The 19,530-nt window shown below is 36.3% G+C and overlaps 2 protein-coding genes across 5 annotated transcripts; one reads left to right on the top strand and one right to left on the bottom strand.

The window, feature by feature from the left end:
• The first annotated feature begins 185 nt into the window (after positions 1 to 185).
• LOC117166585 (uncharacterized) lies at positions 186 to 2,689 on the top strand. The gene is made up of 5 exons (XM_076627801.1): positions 186 to 275; positions 335 to 455; positions 937 to 1,085; positions 1,153 to 1,299; positions 1,382 to 2,689. Exons 1-5 carry the CDS (start codon positions 186 to 188, stop codon positions 2,687 to 2,689), a joined length of 1,815 nt encoding a protein of 604 aa, XP_076483916.1.
• A 421-nt stretch (positions 2,690 to 3,110) lies between these two features.
• Positions 3,111 to 18,240, bottom strand: LOC117166628 (uncharacterized protein KIAA0513). 4 transcript variants are annotated; one of them, XM_033350770.2, is made up of 10 exons: positions 18,010 to 18,240; positions 12,577 to 12,848; positions 9,387 to 9,670; positions 9,042 to 9,083; positions 7,477 to 7,581; positions 6,967 to 7,127; positions 6,674 to 6,860; positions 5,372 to 5,594; positions 5,206 to 5,300; positions 3,111 to 4,814 (listed from the first exon to the last, which is right to left on the bottom strand). In XM_033350770.2, the coding sequence occupies exons 2-10, from the start codon at positions 12,846 to 12,848 to the stop codon at positions 4,750 to 4,752; spliced, it is 1,434 nt and encodes a 477-aa protein (XP_033206661.1). In that variant the 5' UTR covers positions 18,010 to 18,240; the 3' UTR covers positions 3,111 to 4,749. The 4 variants fall into 4 exon arrangements, with proteins under 4 accessions (XP_033206661.1, XP_033206659.1, XP_033206658.1 ...); XM_033350768.2 differs by having other exon boundaries at positions 12,577 to 12,851; positions 18,010 to 18,238; XM_033350767.2 differs by lacking the exon at positions 18,010 to 18,240 and adding an exon at positions 17,767 to 17,907 and having other exon boundaries at positions 12,577 to 12,851.
• Positions 18,241 to 19,530: the final 1,290 nt, after the last annotated feature.

The following is a 19,530-nucleotide window of genomic DNA, read 5'->3' as shown; positions in this document are numbered from 1 at the left end:
ATCTTTTAAAAATATCGCCAGATAGATGTATCTTTTCTTTGGGTAGAAACACGAGGAAAAGAACTGGTTTTGGTTAATTTCATTTTATTGTTATTTCTGACTGCAACTTTACTCGTGACAAAGTGTCAATTACGAAGCAGCTTCAGGGCGAACGCGGTGGCTTTTCGGATTCGGACACGTCGAGTATGAGCGGTAAGCTCGAATACCTGGAAAAGTATTCGGTAGCGCCTTCACCAAGCAGAGATTATTACGGGTTAAGAGTGTTGGACGACCAGGTGCTGACGAATAAATCGCGTTCTCGCGATTCTGCCTCGTAACTTCGCTCCTTTTGCAGGTGACACTCTATCTTTGGCGAATCTCGCACGGTCCTCACAAAACACCCATCGTACGAACCTCCGGTTTCGTTGATTTCAAGCAAGACCATCGATTGCAGGACGAAATTCGACGTATTTTTGGTACACAGTCGAGGAATCATTATTGAGTAACTTTTTGTGGAAAATTTGTCATTTAACGTTTAATGTTTATCTGATACGTTTAGTAGCTCTTGAAAGAATAATTCATTAAAAAATATTTTATTCTCTATAAATACTCTGTTAGTTTTTTCATTTTTTTGACGCTTTTCAACGTTTGACGTTTGATATTCGTATACGTTGAATATATTTATTGGGTTAGGAGCGTGAAATTTTTCATTGAATCGTTCGTGAAGATGTCACTTAAGTTTAAATTGATATTATTTGATCGCTCGACTTTTTCAACGTTTGAAAAGCGGCGAATTAAGGTAAAGTAAAATGCTTCTTGTCTCGGTTTTTCTTTTTTGACAATTCTTTACAAAATATTAGTTTCACTATTTTAATTTTCTATTTTATTTTCACTAGTTTAATTTTCCATGTCGTTCCAATTCTATGTATTACCTATTATTTATATACGATATTTTAGGCGAATATTTGCTAAAGCACGTAAAAAACATCACTTCCGGGAGAAACACGTTATTGACATTGCCAAGGTGTTTGATTAATAAATTAATCAAATATCTTTCGGTACAAGACATCATCAAATTAACATCCCTGTCGCGTGTCTCTAAAGAGGTAACAGAAATCAAAGAAATTAATATTCAGCCTTACCCTTTCTGCTTCTTCCTTCCCAAATATTTAGATCTTCGATGACAATTGCGTGTGGCAAACACTGTACAAAAAATACAGACCACTAACAAGGAATAGATACGACGGATCTAATAGCACGTATAACTGGAAACAATTGTTCCAATTGGCTCAAGCGCAAGAATCAACCCACGATCAAAAAGTAATCTTGTCATTGTTACCGATTTTGAAGCGCGCGATATTCATCTTTGATTTATCATCGATGCAACGATCGGTTGTTCCAGATGCTCCGAAATCGCTTAAACGCAAAACAAAGACCAGCAAACCCAAAAATTGAAAATTTACCGAAAGTGAATGCGAGATCGGAGAATTCACCGAAAGCGTATCAAAAAATCGAAAATCCCATGAAAATCTCTGGTTCGAATACCAAACTAACATCGAAGATCGTTCCGCCAGAAAATCAGACGAAGAAAACGGCTGAAGTATCTCGTAGAAAGAACGCGCAGAACTCTGTTTCGAGAAAATCGTCCGACAATCGTCTTAACGAAATTACAATCGACAAAGAAAAAGTAATCTCAGAGAGGAGAACTTCTGCCATTAAATCGCTGCAAGTAACCGGACAGAAGAATATAAAGGCGCTGAAAGATTACTCGGTCGCTACTAAGGTCAATGCCAAAGTGGACAGCAAAGATTCGATGGGTAACAAAGTTGCAGAAACGAAATCGAGCAAAGTTCAGAATAAAATGGCTAGAAAGATCGACACGAAGGCCAGTAGCATAAGTCTCAAAATGCTGGAGGAGAAATTAAATAACGTTAAATCGAAAAGTTCAACGACACCGAAGGTTAATAAAAGTGAGAAACCAGCTGCGCGTCCGATCCAGGAGGTGCAAGTTAAACCAAAATCCAGGGGGAAAACGAAGAAAATCGGTCATAGCAAGTCTACGATCTTGAGTACGAGCGCTGATCTTTTGAACGATCATTGTCCTATCAAGGATGACAGTTTCGATCTGGTAGATCTGATCCAGGCTAGCTTGAAAAACATTCGTAGTCCAAGAAGTATATTCGATTATAGCTTCAGTTGTATCGAAAAGACGAAATCTTGCGGCGGTGACACGACCACGCAAGAGATTAGTCGCAAGATGACAGACCATCCGAGAGCCTTGAAGAGTGGTCACATTAAAGCGGCTCTTGATCGATTATCAGAGAAATCCGAGCCCGTCACCGCGAAATCGATAGATTCTGCCAACAAAGGCGAACTATCGTATGGATCCGTCTCGCCCGACTATGCTCTAATGTCGTTGAATTCAGAATTGAAAAAATCGACAGAGTCAAATAAGAATCGTAACGTTATCGTGCCAGAGGAGAAGGCAGAACATTTTGAAAGATATGGAATTTATAATAAATATCCAACGCCAAGGCTACCGAATAAAGAACAGAAGAAATCGCCTCCTGGAAAGGAAATGGATAAGATGAGCATTCTACGTTCGCTGGGAATGAGAAGTTTGCGTGGTAAAAGCGTGAGCTCTAACTCAACGGCCGAGGTAAATCGATACGAATCGAGGAAAATGATCGATAACGTTTACAAGTACTGATGTGTGTTCACTGTCGTCGTGTTACTCCGGAGAATATTTTTTAAATTGTAACAACTGTACGTGTATATGTTTGGTAAAATAAATATTAGCGAAAGCTAAAATACATGTCTAAAAGCATTGTACCACGCGATAATCTGTTACACGGCAAATAATATGATTTCAAGACGAGAGAATTTTTATAAGCGTGTTACGATAGAACAGGAAGAAATTATGATTTCTTATTTACAATGCATTTAACTCGAAAAATATTACTATATTCGAAGCAATTAACATCGAATCTCACTGATTACCTGAATTGCTAAATTATACGTATTTGCCTCCATGAGATTTTAAGACCAGCGTGGTAAGTCAATTTAGTTTTATTATAGTATCGAACTTTGATGTTTTTGGTAAAATTAAACGGTTTTCATAAGAAATCATCTCAATGTTGAAGAAATTTATTAGTTATTATCTTTCCTCGCATTAACAATTTCACTGGAAATGCGGACAGATATACAAAATAATTATCCAGCGATGCTTGTATTTAATGATATGTCTTTTTAAATACAAACACACTTACATGAGTTATCGTCGAACGAAATTTTAGCAGCTTGTTCTACGCATAAAGATCTATAAAAGAAATTATACAAGATAGCGTGTGTAAAGTAGTCTGAACGTATGATTAATTGTAAAGCGAGAAGTATCTTCACGTTTTAACACGTTTCATCGTCAGTTGCGACATTATTACTCTAGAATAGAATCAGCGATCTTTAACTGAGAAATCTGCTAACATTTTTCACCAAACGTTCTACAAGCGTCGCCTATGGATACTCTGCTAACTATGATCAGAGCTTTCTTGCACAATTTAGCTATATTACATCAGTGAATTCACAAGTGACAAGTAGTAAATTATAAACTTCTGTACTCGTATAGGTTTTACAGCTTTTCATCTTCAGCTTTTTTTGTAATGTCAGTTCAAGTATAATAATATTGTCAACTAATACAATTATTTATCACCTAATAGGTAATATTAGTAAATTGATAGATTGCAAGTTCTAGATCATAAATATCTCTTTTTACGAGCCTATCATTTTTCATATAGTAGGACGATCTAACGGTATTACGATCTAATGATATTAGTTCAGTTGCGTGCGTGCAAGGAAGCTCCGATATTTTGTAACATATAGAAATGCTATTTGAATTTATAAAACAAGCGATATATCCACATTAAAAGTGTCTTGCTTTCAATAGACTTTTGTGGTTAACGTGTTGCTTGAAAAAATTCGCTACGCAAATGTCGCGCTCTTGGCAATCTCCTTTAAAGATCACGAAATTTACAGAAATTTCCCTTTGCCCGTACAGAAATAACGTTCACGTCGATCATCGCTACAAACCGATTATCAATATCACACGAATTCGTCCACGTAATTTATTGTCCGTTTACGCTTATGACTTAAGTTCGATTTGGACATAGAAGCCTGACAAATAAACTAAGCAAATTCAACAATTTCGTTTCAACTTTCACGGAGAAATACGTTGTTTATAATATGTATATTTACAGAGATTTAACCTATCGGAACTAGAAGAAGAAATTTGAAATTTTCGGAGACTACTTAGAAACAAAATCGCAAGTATGATTCCGTAATAATAACAATGATAACAACATAATAATAATAATAATAATAATAGAATTATTTTAATATTTAAATATAGCAAATCATTTTTAATTGCAGCAGATTTATTACAACCGCGGAATCCTTCTCACAGTTTCACGGAGATTCTCGTCTTCGTAGAATTCGATTTACAAGTTCTGTTTAGTTAATGGTAGGAACAGTATACAGCTTAAATTCATTAATTTACATATATCGCTGAGTTTAGCTGCGCCAGATGGTATCACAACCGCATTTGTTTTGGTGTTTGTTGTATGATAAAATTGACATCTTTGTTCATTTATACTCCACTGAATTCGGTATTTTAATTGACAATTTTGCAACGATTTTCTCCTGCGAATCGCAGTTCGATAAGTAGATACCTTTTCAACAAAGTGTTTCCATGGATCCTTAGATTCATGTTCAGCAAAACTACCGCCAGGGCTCGGTCTCGTCGAACATTCTCTCTATGTTGTCACGAAGCATATTTTCTTGCTCTGTAAATATGTACATTCTGTTTAAAAGAAATATTCTATTTTTACGAAGAACAGAAAGAAAGAAGTAATTTTTTATTTTATTTATCATAAAGCAGCACGCATATATAGTAATACGTACTACTACATTGTCGCATAGCTTTGACGTCTAATATCGTGGCTATTAAATACTCGTGTACGTACAGTAATATGCTATAGTAATAATAGGTACTATACACATACATACATCGGTATTTAGTACTATTAATAGTAATACTTCAAAGCATAATAATGTCAAAGCGATAATTGCACAAAGTATACACCTCAGGTATTTGTAAAGTTAGAATTCAGATAAAGAGTACTCATAATGAGCTTCCTTTGATTCTACGTTGTTCTTATTAATTGATGAATTTACCTTTCGTTAGATTAGCGATTACACATTGCTTCCTAAGAAATTCTAGACACAGAGTACGTGACAGGCCAAAGGCGTGCATGTTACACGTGAACGTCCTGAAAAAACGAAATTGTTTAAAGATAACATAAAACACGAGTTCATCGAACATTCTGTCGAATCTGTTTACCCTAATTGTCCAAAGACGATATTAGCCTGAAACTTTCGATCCTCGATGGCGATGGCCTCCTGATCCAGAGACTCAGGCCTCGGAGGAACTGGCCTCGAAGCTCTTTCACATTGAACCGCGTCGAAGAAAGCCGCCGTCCAGAATCTCATTGACGTCCATATGGGTTGTACTCGCAAATGTGTGTACAAGTATTCGCGATATGGCTCCAATCCTGGCACTTCGACTAATTAAATCCGATTAAATTAATTGCAACGTATATTTTGATATATATGAAATGTATAATTGCGACGTTCGCTATTTGTAATCTACGCTGTCTGCAGTATAGAAAATTCAACAACAAGTACAAGTATTCGCGATATTGCTGTAATCCTGACTCGTCAACTAATTAAATCCGATTAAATTAATTGCAACGTATATTTTGATATATATGAAATGTATAATTGTGACGTTTACTATTTGTAATCTACGCTGTCTGCAGTATAGAAAATTCAACAACAAGTACAAGTATTCGCGATATTGCTGTAATCCTGACTCGTCAACTAATTAAATCCGATTAAATTAATTGCAACGTATATTTTGATATATATGAAATGTATAATTGTGACGTTTACTATTTGTAATCTACGCTGTCTGCAGTATAGAAAATTCAACAACAAGTACAAGTATTCGCGATATGGCTGCAATCCTGATTCGTCGACTAATTAAATCCGATTAAATTAATTGCAACGTATATTTTGATATATATGAAATGTATAATTGCGACGTTCACTATTCGTAATCTACGCTGTCTGCAATATAGAAAATTCAACAACAAGTACAAGTATTCGCGATATGGCCGCAATCCTGACTCTTCGACTAATTAAATCCGATTAAATTATTTGCAATGTATACTTTGATATATATGAAATGTATAATTGCGACGTTTACTATTTGTAATCTACGCTGTCTGCAGTATAGAAAATTCAACAACAAGTACAAGTATTCGCGATATGGCTGCAATCCTGACTCTTCGACTAATTAAATCCGATTAAATTATTTGCAACGTATATTTTGATATATATGAAATGTATAATTGTGACGTTTACTATTTGTAATCTACGCTGTCTGCAGTATAGAAAATTCAACAACAAGTACAAGTATTCGCGATATGGTTGCAATTTTGACTCTTCGACTAATTAAATCCGATTAAATTATTTGCAACGTATACTTTGATATATATGAAATGTATAATTGTGACGTTTACTATTTGTAATCTATGTTGTCTGCAGTATAGAAAATTACATAAAAGACAGATCTAGATACCTTCGTGGTAAAAAGTAAAGCACATGTTCATGAGACTTTTGGCAGGTGCGAAATCATCCGCCTCGTGACATTCGAAAAGAGCCACCGCAAAGTGTTGAGCTAAAGAATAAAACGATGCTTCTGTTACACAGGGGCGTGCTCTCCTCGCGTTCACCACTCTGGAGAACCATATTCTACCGGATTCTGTCTGTGTGAAATGAAATCGGCACGTTATTCCTTTTCTTTAACGACCATTGTATTTATATAAAATTTAACAGATAATATGTATACACGTAATAGATTTGAACACGTACAAGAACCATTTGGCCGAAACTTGCTTTTTGCTCCTGATCGATGCTATTCGGTGCATCGAATAAAAGAGGTACAAAAGCTTTCATAAAATCCGCCGCAGCTTCCTCAGATTGACTATCAGCTGATAAACTAGAAGCCCAAGATTGGACAGATCCCGACGAACCTAAATTACAAGACCCAAAATTATTTCTTATTCAAATTTCAAATTATTCGGATAATTAACTCGTAAACTTTGGTGACGAAAGTAAGTTAACTCATCGCTCGAATTCCCAATTTCTTAGATATAATAATTTCTTTATTCGTGGCTTCTTTATATTTTAACTCGTCTACTGTATGTACATTATAGTATAAATTATATTTATACCGAATTATAAATTGTAATTACATTTATGCTTCAAAGAATTATTAAAAACTCCCTATCTGTCTTTGCTAACTTTTAATTCTATAATGTTATAGAAATTTCTGGTTAACAGATGACCAGATCAACAGGTTAGTATTCAAATAAATTTTACCTGATCTCTGCCATAATCTACGGCCGTCCATGTTCGAGTCTAAACTCGTACTAGGTCCGTAACCATCCTGATCGCTCATGGAGTCGCTGCTACAAGGCGGCATATCTGAAATAATATTCTACAGGAAACAATCGCCTAATCTGGTGGAAGCGTTAATCTACGGCTCCCCTAATTAATACTCGAGACTGGTGCGTGTGCCACGTTATTGTATTGCTTCAACACCTCTGAGAATACGTCTAATCTAATATTTGAGACAGGGAACACACAGGGATGATACAGTGATGCTATCGTACTATCAGAAATTGTAATCAGATATACTATACAGGTGTACTATAGGGATTAAACCTGATCGAACAAGCTAAATTTCAGAGAGGTAAGTCATACAAAGGTACACAATAAAGAGGCAATTAAGTTTCAATTGGGCTAGATGGTGTTTTAATTTAATACGTGTAAGTAACAGGATTGTAGACGCACTTTCACAATTAATTACGAACGAAGGTCTCTTTGGTTTATTTCTCGAGATACTTTTATTAAATTTCCTATCAAAACTACATAGCAGATTTTATCTTTTATCGTCGAGAATAAAATGTAAATTCTAGGCAAAGAAAATGTATTAATAGATAGGTTCAGAAGTTTCTAATAAACGATTTTTTTAAAGTAGAACACGTTAGAAAATATATTCTATGATTATTATGTATCTTAGGTAAAGCTTGAGTAATAAACAATTATTAATTATTAAATAATATATATTCGGTAACTAAATTTACAAAGGAAACCATTATCTCCTATTTTCATTGGAATGTTAATATATTCAGAATTTATCAAAGTCAAAACTCAGTTTTATCTGGGAAACTAGAAAGTACGTACGAGGTTCTGTCTAAGTTTTTATATCAAATGACACCAAATATTTACACACAGGAAGGTTCACGTGAAAGCGTACAACGATACGATTTTCCATCAAGAAACACAAAACTGTAGGAGCCAGGGATCTATTTGCATTATTGCTTTTGTACCGACAGAAAAGTTGCGATATGTCAGTTATTCGTTCGTGTTTCGTATATTTCTTATACATATTGTGCAAAATGAATCGTGAAACAGCGTAAAACAGTTTGAAGTGCAGCGGAACCTGCGTTATCAGAACGCCGATTAACGGGACGATCGATTATCGGAATATCGATTAATGGAAAATTTGAGAATTAGTCTTGCGCAGCAGAGATTGGAAACGAAAGAGAAACAAAGATATTGTTATATTTTTATTCGACAAATTTGTTGTTTAATCGAGATAAGTAATTAAAAATAAGTAATCTCTTGAAAAAGAAATCACATCGCAAAAAAAAAAAAGAAAATGATAATCGATCTGTTCTCGTACGAAGATAAAGTCATTCGATTATTCAAATAGCGCGTATTACTCTTAGTTTGAATAACCTAGGTTCGTCCTTGCTTTCAATAGCAACTTTACTGTCGATACGGTGAAAACACCGAAAGGAAACGGAGGGTTTGTGAGAAACGAACGAAACCTGTGACGGTTCACATACACATTTACATACAATTCAACGTTCATTTACCTAAACGAAAAACGACCGTCTGATAGCGGGTCGGGGCCCTCGCTTCATGACAAAGAGAAACAAAAATATATTATATAAAAACGTTCTTTCTAAAAATAAACTTACTGTACATATATTTTCATGCGAAAATAAACGTTTCGGAAATAACGAAATTTAGAGAAACAGATACCTATATTACTTCAAGGATTAAAAAAAATACTAAAAATGCATTCTTTTAGAAAGAAGGGAATTTCAATGTTACACCGAATTCATAAAAATATAAGTATACGTAATTAATGAACATTCGTGTATACAATCTTTTTTATAATATTTAACGAAGTAGAGAATATTTTTGTAGCTGCTCACCTCCCCTGTAGTTCAATTTATCGAAAGGATCAGGCCCTGTGGCCTTGATATCTCTTTCTTCAAGAGGTTCTATGCTTTCTTCACTGTCCCTATCGGGGCTGTTATCTTCCTCTACTTTATGCTCTTGTCTTTTGGTTCCGGCTGATCTCGACGAGGCTATTTCCTCGTAGGTCATACCCGGAGGATATTTTCTCATACACCTCGACATATTGGCGCTACCCTGACGCTCCAGTTTATGCCTCGCGATTGCTTCGTAGTCTTCGTACGATAATCCTGTGCCAAACCTACGTATAAAACAAGAAATTGTGAGATTTCAAGGAATATTTTACGTTTAAAAAAAATCGAGAATATTTCTCGAAGGTATTTTACGTTTAAAAGATATTGTTACGACCGTTCGCGGAGAGACGCGGTCGCGAGGAAAACGCGTCAGCGAGAGGCGTAAATTCTCGCTACGATTCGGTGAATCGACGCCGCGAAGTAGTCGTTCCCCTGTTTCGGTTAAGATAACAGAGGTGGTTAAATGAATATGACACAGTAAAGTTATATTTCACCGTTTATTCCAACAACTTATAACGAAGACAGTTACGCTGGTGTGTATGTACGAGATGAGTGAGTGACTGATCTGCGGGTGTGTATACCCGGTTAAAGGATGTTGACTGTTCGAAGGATGTAAAATCAGTACCGTCTTGGGAGACGATGCTGTCTCGGAGGAAAGCTAAGGATGGGTGTGTCTAGCGCACGGGACCATCGGATTTGTTGATGCCGATGTTAGTTAAGAGAGTGAGGGAAATAGGCTTCGTTGTTAATTGGTTAAACGAAGGGTCTTAACCGCCCTCGAGAGAAAGTGGTTAGTGGGAGGAAAGTTGCAGCGTACGTGAGAAAAACTAACTTTCCCTTATCCAGCCGTGGTAGACAATAGTCTTTAGAAATTCTTCGGAAATAGACGTTTGTTTGGTTTGAAGGACCTTTACTAGGAAATCTATGAGATTTATGGAAGGTACTTGAGGCTATTGAGGGTACGCAGTGAGTATCCGAAGACATCTGGTTGTCATCTTGCCCGCGGTGTGTGGCCTGGGCTAGGTAGAGTGGTACGTGTAACGTCAATTCATATCAGAGACCAGGCCATACACCACGGATAGAATGGCACCCAGATACCTGCATATCCCTGGCGCGCACCCTCAATAGTCTTAAGTGCCTACCAGGGGCCTTGGCATTTTTATAGTTAAGGTCGTTCGGACCAAGCGAGTATTTCCTGTCGTAAATTCCGTCCCTTGTCCTTAGATACCCACACCCCTAGCTTTCCTCAGACACAGTATCGTCAGTAAGACTTCGCTTATTCTGTATCCTTAGAATAGTCAACATATCTATGTCGGTCCCTACTCTTACAAGTCGCGTACTTAATGTATCGTTGTAACTAACTCTGACATAACGTGGTTGGAGTGAATTGTGATTTATGTTAATTCAGTGCGTGTTACATTGTGATTGCTGAATTCATAATAAAGGTTGATTAAAACCAAGTAAATAGTTGTGTTACGACTCAACTATATTTTATTTTCACCAACCAACTCAAAAATTACGTGACATACGCGACGTAACAGATATCAAGAATATTTATCAGGAATATGAACGGAAATTTCCAAAATATCGATATCCGTATGACCTCGATATACAATATATAAAATGCAAACGCAAATACACGAGAATTTTATTTGAAATTTATTAAAAAATGTCTCTCTGACGCAAGACAACTTTTTCAGAAGATTAAAAGCATACTATTTGAAATGCATGAAACATTAAATTCGCAATACTTATCAAGCTGTCACTTGTTACCGTCACGTACAGAAGAAACGATAAACAAACCAATTTTCTTGTACGTGAAACTAGTGCACCTTATCGATCATCTATTATGCATCGTAAATTGCATTTCAGTTAATGCGCGCCTCATCCACTCTCCAGCGAAGTCTCGACTCCATGGAAAAGTGGTTTCACAAATGGGGCTTCAAAGTCAACGAAAAGAAATCCTCAAATGTAACCTTCACGCTCCGAAAACAAACCTGCCCCCAGGTCACCATCAACAATGCAACAGTTCCTAGCAGGGACACAGTCCGATACCTGGGCATGACCCTGAACAGGAGACTAACGTGGAAGACACACATCTCAGATAAAACGAAGCAACTAAAGGACAAACTAAAAAAACTCTATTGGCTCACGGGCCGACGCTCCAAACTAAACATACAGAATAAAATTACCCTCTACAAGACCGTAATAAAACCTGTCTGGACCTACGGAATCCAACTATGGGGAACAGCAAGTAACTCCAACATCGAAATACTACAACGATTCCAATCGAAAACGCTAAGATCCCTAATTGACGCACCTTGGTATGTAACCAATGAAACAATACACCGCGACCTCAAGATACCCACCGTCAAAGAGGAAATAGCAAAATATAGCGACAGATATAGCAAAAGAGTCAACAAACACCGAAACCCCCTAATCACTGGACTACTCGATACGACGGACCAGATTCGCAGGCTGAAGAGGCACTACCCGCTAGACCTAAACGTTAGATTCATTTAATTATCCAAATTAAGCATATGCACTTACTTATAATACTTATAAATTATACCTATCTATAATAAGTATTAACTTATTGTAAATAAACAGCCATGTCACTGCGCCACGCCAGAAAAATTACTGAAAATTCTCAACGCGAGAATTGATTGTAATTTCAACAAATAAATAAAAAAAAAAGTTAATGCGCAAACCACTTAAAGGGAAAATAGGATAGATAAAAGAGTGACATTTTATTTCAATAGTAGAATACCTTCATATCATTTCATTTATTTTGAACGTTTCTTAAAATTATTATTTATATGTGTCTCTGAAGATTTTACGAGCAATACATTCTCAAAGCGGTCGAGGAAAATATTGCACAGGTTTGATTAGCGTTCGTAATTACTTTTCAATAGTAAGCGATACGCAAGCTCATAACTTAAAGTATATTAATTAAATAGTAAAAGAAAATATATATTTCTCGTAATATATTCTCATTTCTCACGTATAATAATAAGATTAATAAAATCAAAGTAAGCTCAGAGGATGCCCAATTACTCTTCACACCTCTAATACACCTTATTCGTGCTGCTGTAGAATTATTTAGCAATAGATTCACGAGACAGGAGCTTACCTTGGGAGCCTTAATTTTCTTCTAGCCAACTGTTCTTCCGGATTGGAAGTCTGAGGTGGTGCTTGTGGCGAAGATGGCGACGTCGACGGCGTCGTGGTCAATTCACTTTCTTCTAAACTGCTACTTAGAACGGATCCTATTCGGCTACCCAAACCCTGAAGATACTCTCCGCTGCCTCCTAACGCAGACTTGACGGATCTGAGTGCACCTCTGGTGCGTCCAATTAGGGACGCTCCACCGGTGGATGGCAGAGCCGTAGTTACATCCACCATCTTCTGTAACAGACAAGTACAACAATGTCGTAAGTATTTAAATTAGACTCCATGCAAATTGCAATTCTTCAGCTTCTACCAACGAGTATAACGATGGAAGTGTCACGTAATTTTTGGGTTGGTTGGTGAAAATAAAATATAGTTGAGTCGTAACACAACTATTTACTTGGTTTTAATCAACCTTTATTATGAATTCAGCAATCACAATGTAACACGCTCTGAATTAACATAAATCACAATTCACTCCAACCACGTTATGTCAGAGTTAGTTACAACGATACATTAAGTACGCGACTTATAAGAGTAGAGACCGACATAAATATGTTGACTATTCTAAGGATACAGAATAAGCGAAGTCTTACTGACGATACTGTGTCTGAGGAAAGCTAGGGGCGGGGGTATCTAAGGACAAGGGACGGAATTTACGACAGGATATACTCGCTTGGTCCGAACGACCTTAACTATAAAAAAATGCCAAGGCCCCTGGTAGGCACTTAAGACTATTGAGGGTGCGCGCCAGGGATATGCAGGTATCTGGGTGCCATCCTGTCCGTGGTGTATGGCCTGGTCTCTGATATGAATTGACGTTACAGAAGCTTGTGCTTTCGACCTTCACTATCCTTCGTTCTGTTTTTCAAGTCAGCTTTTGTATTCGTAAATTTCTGAAAATTCTCTTTTCTTCAATTTTGCAGAAGTTTAATTTCGCAGGCTGCAAACTACAAATTAGAACGAACGAAAGGTACTAGAAGAAAAATTTATCCAGAAGAATTTGAAGCGAAACACGTACATATTGAGATTGACGAAATTAAGTACATACAAATGGAATTATAAATGACTTTGATAGTATCCGAATGTTTATTTCCAATAAATAAATAACAGATTCTCTTTTGGACGTTTTTCGATAATTGTTGAAATTTTGAAGTAAAAAGGTTTCTTTGCAGCAAACACTCTACGTATTTAATATCAAATTTCATGAAAATTACAGTTCTTCAGCTCTGTCCACAGGTTTAACAGCGTGTACTTCGTTCTTCTGATGTCTGATATAATGCGATGTTTTATAACAATATTTTACAATAATATTAGGTTGCCCGAAAAAGTGTCTTTCTTTCGCAAACGTGTTTTTTACAACAGTGCACCTTCATGTAAACGTGAAACCAAGTCTGTGAAATGTCGCGGTGTTTATCTCAACGTAACAAAATGGATCGTACGTAATTCGACAAAAACAAAAAACGATGTGCGTCTATTATTTGCTCATAAAACGAAAGAAACTTCTAATACAATCTAATACATAGTATCAAGTACATAAAGTTGAAATTAAAAACGCTATTTACGTTATTAATCTACATCCATTTGGTGTCATTAACCACGTGAATACATTCTCTATATTCGATATGGTAAACTGTAACAACTCAAAAAACTCTTCGTCTAAATTTGAACATTGTAACAAACTTTAATCAATACCAGTTTTCCAGATGGTTGATCGCTAATCATCAAAAGAATCCATTGCCTTTATCGAGCCGTATTGCAGTCAATTTGACGTAATATCATTGAAAAGCATCTGCGTTCGTAATGAGCAATGAAGTTCGCGACTCAAATCATGAATATGTTATCTGCAACTTTGTGCGAGCGTATTATCTTCTGTTCGACAAAAATTGTCACCTAATGAGCATTGTTTGAATTTTGACAAGCAGCGAAAAGCTCATTGAAAATGTATGTAGGTCGACTAGGTACGTACGGTGCATCGTACGCGAACCGATAAACGTCGACAGGAAAACATTTGCTGAACTTTTCGTACGAAAAATGTAAGATCAGCTCGTAACGAATGAAATACGTACTTTCGAGATTAATGAAATTATTCTTAAACGGACATTGTTTTTGTAAAAAAAATGATATCAGAATTTACAAAATTAACGTAATAAGAGATATTGTATGTAATTTATAAACAATGGAACGGGGGAGAAGAATTATTAGAAGCATAAAATAATTATCTATTGCTAAGAACGAAAGAAAGAAAATAATTTGAGAATTATTAATGGCTGTCAGAATTTCTCTCACATTTTGCGTCAAGGTTCCACGTAATAACTGTTTGTGATTATGTTAAACATGCAACCATGTTTTTTAGTATAGTTACGTAATAACAAGTTTTGGTTGCAACACTTTTTCTTATAGTGTCCATGTTAATGATTGAAAATCACGTAAGTCTTCGAATATGATTATTCAACACGTATTCCAAATAAATTGCAAAATCTATCGTTATTTATTTTTAATATATTTTTTTATTATTCGATCGTTATTGAAATTTCGTATCCCGTAAAAAATTCACTCGAAATCCATCATTGAAGGAAAATTATGCTCCGATATGTACACAGGTATCAATAATTTGTGTTATTGATTTTCCTATTTGGAATAGCACCTGGTTGTATCATATAAATTCGCACAAGTGACACTGAAAAAAACATTATTATGTTGAATATTGACAAGCATCGTTTTATCAGTCGTATCGGTGCAAAGGTGATAAACGTATTTATCATTTCTGCAAGAAGGGAAGGTCTTTGAATAGGAATTTACGTCAAGCAAACTAAATGCACGTGGGCAAATATAAATGTGTTTGAAATTCATGATAGATTACCTTCAAACGTGAAGCGAGCAAACATAAATAAAATAAGTGCACGGCTTGATAAACGGAGAAAAATGTACAAGTAAAATATAAACAAACGTCGTACTATCGACTGCTTATATTTTTATCATAAATTATTTTATTATTATTATTCGTAACATGTATTGCATCGATATACGAAACGTACATATCATATAGTAATTCATGCAATTTATTCTGCGGTAATCAATACGTAAATATATTCTCAAAGTGATTGATGACGTACAGGAGTTTGTGGAAAGATTCAAACGTTTGATAGAAACCTATGAAATCGGATTTTCTACAAAGAGAAAATTTATACCAATCGAAGTATACGATTCAAAATTATTTCGTACTACGTACTATAAAAATTATTTAATCAATCTTTGATCTTTATATCACACACTCGATTTTACACGTTTGATTTAAAATACAATTTAATTAATGAAATGTTGCGAAACGATTTAATTAATACACTTCTTCATTGTGAAAACAGTGGAAAACTATATTTATATATAGTAAAAGAAAGGAACATTACGTATTTATTATCTGCACAAGCAGTTCTTATCGTTAGTATCTCTCTTACCTCTGGTTAGTAGATACTCGTATTTCTGCTTCTACGAATGGAAGTAAGATTTCATTCTAAATAGAAACCGTATAATGAGGGAAAATACGAATGAACAGGCGAGACGATAAAAGTTACGTAAAACTTCATACAGTTTTAAAGTTTCGAAGGAAACTTCTTTTTTCTCATCCTTAACGTTTCACACGTGGCATGATTTAACCTTTAATATTTATGGTGTTGCGCTTGCAAGATCAGCAACCATCTGTTACTCCAGTCTCCTTATCACGCTCTCATTAAATTTATATATGCATACACGGATGTTACACAATGAACGAGACGTTTTACCGTTACCGGTCGTGATACGAAACAATAGCGAATGTCCTTGCTGATAGCTCACTCTGACCGAAACCGCATCTGGAAACTGATTAACTATCGCTTGCGTAATATCTTTCACATGTTTAATGATTTCCATTTATTCGGAACGTAATGATGCTAATAGTAGCACACGTTACGAATCGCAGGGAGTTTATGATATGGAGAAAAAGAAAACAATAATTAAGAATATATATTCGATATCTGTAGAAAATTTTGTTGCCTTAAATGTAAAGACATTTTGTTGCAAAGATAAACGATAACAAATTTTCTACTTTGCTGTTAAATTTGTTCCATAAGGAAGGGGATGTGTAACAGAATTTTGGAAATTTCATACATCGGAGAAAATGATCTTTCCTTTAAATCTGTATCTGTATGGAGTCGTCTATAGAAAATAGAAATTCTTAAACGCTGTCCTTTTTTTCTTTTCTTTATTATCGTCCTGTGTATCTTTTGATAGATCAGTCGAGTGAAGTTTGTTTGAAAATCGTGATGCCACAAAGAAGATAGAGCACTTTCAGAACGCGAAAGTAGATCATCGATCGTGTCAACATCTCCATCGAAAGTTGGATGCCGCAAGAATTTGAAATTACGCTGACAGCAGGAATTGCGGGGGTGGAAGCGGATGTAATATCGAGCAACAAGCACGCCAAGGTTCTCGGAGTATGAGCGATGTAATTTGACCAATGCTTCGATCGACGCTTCCTTTGTCCGAGCATCTCGAAATTGTTCAACTATCAATACCACATCATATGGCAATAAAATGAAATTAATAGATAGAAGACGAAATAAAGTAAACCATTTTCGTGTTAATAACAATAAAATATCGCCTTAATTTGACCAGTAAAATTCAATGAAATTTGTTCAGGCATAGACAATGTAAATTAAAACGCATAAGGCAGTACTAAACGCTATTTTAAAATGTACTAACAATAAATGTTTCATTTATAGAATATTCGTATAGATCAAGTGGTGCTATACGTGGTTGATCGATACGAATGAACGAAACGTTCGTCGATTCACCTTCAACGTTACGTCAAACGTATTTGTATCAGGGACAAACGATCGTAGGATTTCACGAACGCATGAAAGCACGTCGAGGAGTACACTCCGGAGGGACATCGCCGCAATGCAGCTTTATCTATACCGGGCTGTTCCGCACCATACGGGCCATTGCTCGATTTACGATTCCAGAAAACATATGTTCACAAAGCTCGATCTACTCATCGTGTACCATAATGCGGCTCTTTAACTACCACGATCTCGTTTAAACAGCTAAATAACGAACATAGTAAGCGTTCTACCATCGATCATCGACTATTTGCAATCAAACAACAATTACTTACTGTTTCTCTAATTGCAGCGAAGTATTATCCACGCCATGAACAACGGGGATGAGAAGAATGTCTGATGCGCGAGATGAATGAAAATGAAAAAGGATAGGATTTCGAGAGCTTCACATTGATTTAAGGAGAGAAACAGTGGATTGTTCGAAGCAGCTTAGTCGTTCACCCACATCAAAGATGTTTTCATTGCGTTAATGAAGTGTCCGACGAATATTTCAACGATTTAATAAATGAAGAATATACCGTGTGGTAACACGAGCGATTAGGCCTGCTGATCGAACACGGTTCCCCTCCGCGATCACTTCGAAACACGTGTCTGATCACGAACGGTTCTTTACGCCGTTACTACTTAAGCTTTCGGTCGTACACACCGAACGTAGCGCAGTTGCTTGCACTGGCTGGCCCGTTCGACTTGCGTTACTCTTCCAACATGTGATCCGATTAGCGCGTACGCATGCGTACCGCGCGATCAATACAGTTTTACTTACCTTTCTTACGTAGCTCGAAATCGTCGGTACAACAGATGCGAAGTGCTTATTCTGTTGGTAACAGACGGCAATGCACCGACTAATGGTATCGACTTTGAAAATAATATTTTACCGATTACCGGAGGTGGTAAATTATTATAAAGCGCGAAGAGAGAGAGCACTGTTCTTGTGGAAAGATTGATACATTTTCTTCCAAGCTACTTATCTTAAAGCGCAGGCCTGGTTACATTTTGACTGATTATCAATAGAATTTTAGTCATAACGTTGAACAATTCGTTTGATAGTGAAATCTAATTTTCAGAATAAATATTTATGGACTTCTAGCATTCGCAATTTGGAAAATTAAAGACAGGTCCGTATCTTCGAAATTGGTAATAGAAGAAGGATGATTTCCTTTGTAGATTTCGGTTGCGGGTTGGTTTCTTCGTTAAGTAATTCTACGAGTAATGTAGCATTCTTTGCGATACAGTGGATACAGATGCAAGAAAACGACTGTTGGTAATTATTGGCTGACCAAGCTGTGTGGGATTTTCTATTTGTTACAAGTACGTCAAAAACCGATACGCAGCCGATGTTTCTCCTTCGCTTGCTATTAACTAGCACGAGGAACCTCAACGTTGCGATGGCTCGGTTCTAGCCATATCCATTCATCTCCGCGCGATGTCATCTGGGATCCATGGGATTACTCTCGAGAGACGAAAGAGCCAATTGTACCATATAAAAGTCATCTTCCATTGGATAGGGTTTCATAGGGTTTCATTCGCCTCTAGCCACGCCGATAAAGTAAGATTTAAGAAGATCAGAAGAATCAAGATTATCTGCTTTTTCTTTTTCTACGCGGAGGATACCTTTAAGAGATACGGTGGACCTCTTGGGGAGGTCGAGTGAACTAATTAAAAGATAATGATGCTTTTCATCTTGCTCATTATCCTCCGGTAGTTAACTCGGTGGAACTCCAGTTCGAATATAACAGGTGCAAGAATCTCTATACAAAATATAAATTTCGTCCACGATTTTGTACAGAAAATAGCGTTCGCAAATAGCGTGTTACTCTTTTACACTTTGATGAATATTCTTGACAACGACTGGCAAAGTTTTGCAGAAAGTTGTTAATTTACCGATACGGTCGCCATCCTCGTATTTGCATATTTTACTAGCGAAAACGACAAAAAAAGAATTTCCGCGTTGTCGGCGTGGCCGATAGTGGATTAAAAAAAAAAAAACAAAGAGTCAAGGCGAAAAGGTTCTCATGGGCTGAATAACTAATTACGATGAG

Source organism: Bombus vancouverensis, chromosome 2, assembly GCF_051014615.1.
Source record: "Bombus vancouverensis nearcticus chromosome 2, iyBomVanc1_principal, whole genome shotgun sequence".
NCBI classification, from domain to species: Eukaryota; Metazoa; Arthropoda; class Insecta; order Hymenoptera; family Apidae; genus Bombus; species Bombus vancouverensis.
This window is presented reverse-complemented; position numbering and strand designations above follow the sequence as displayed.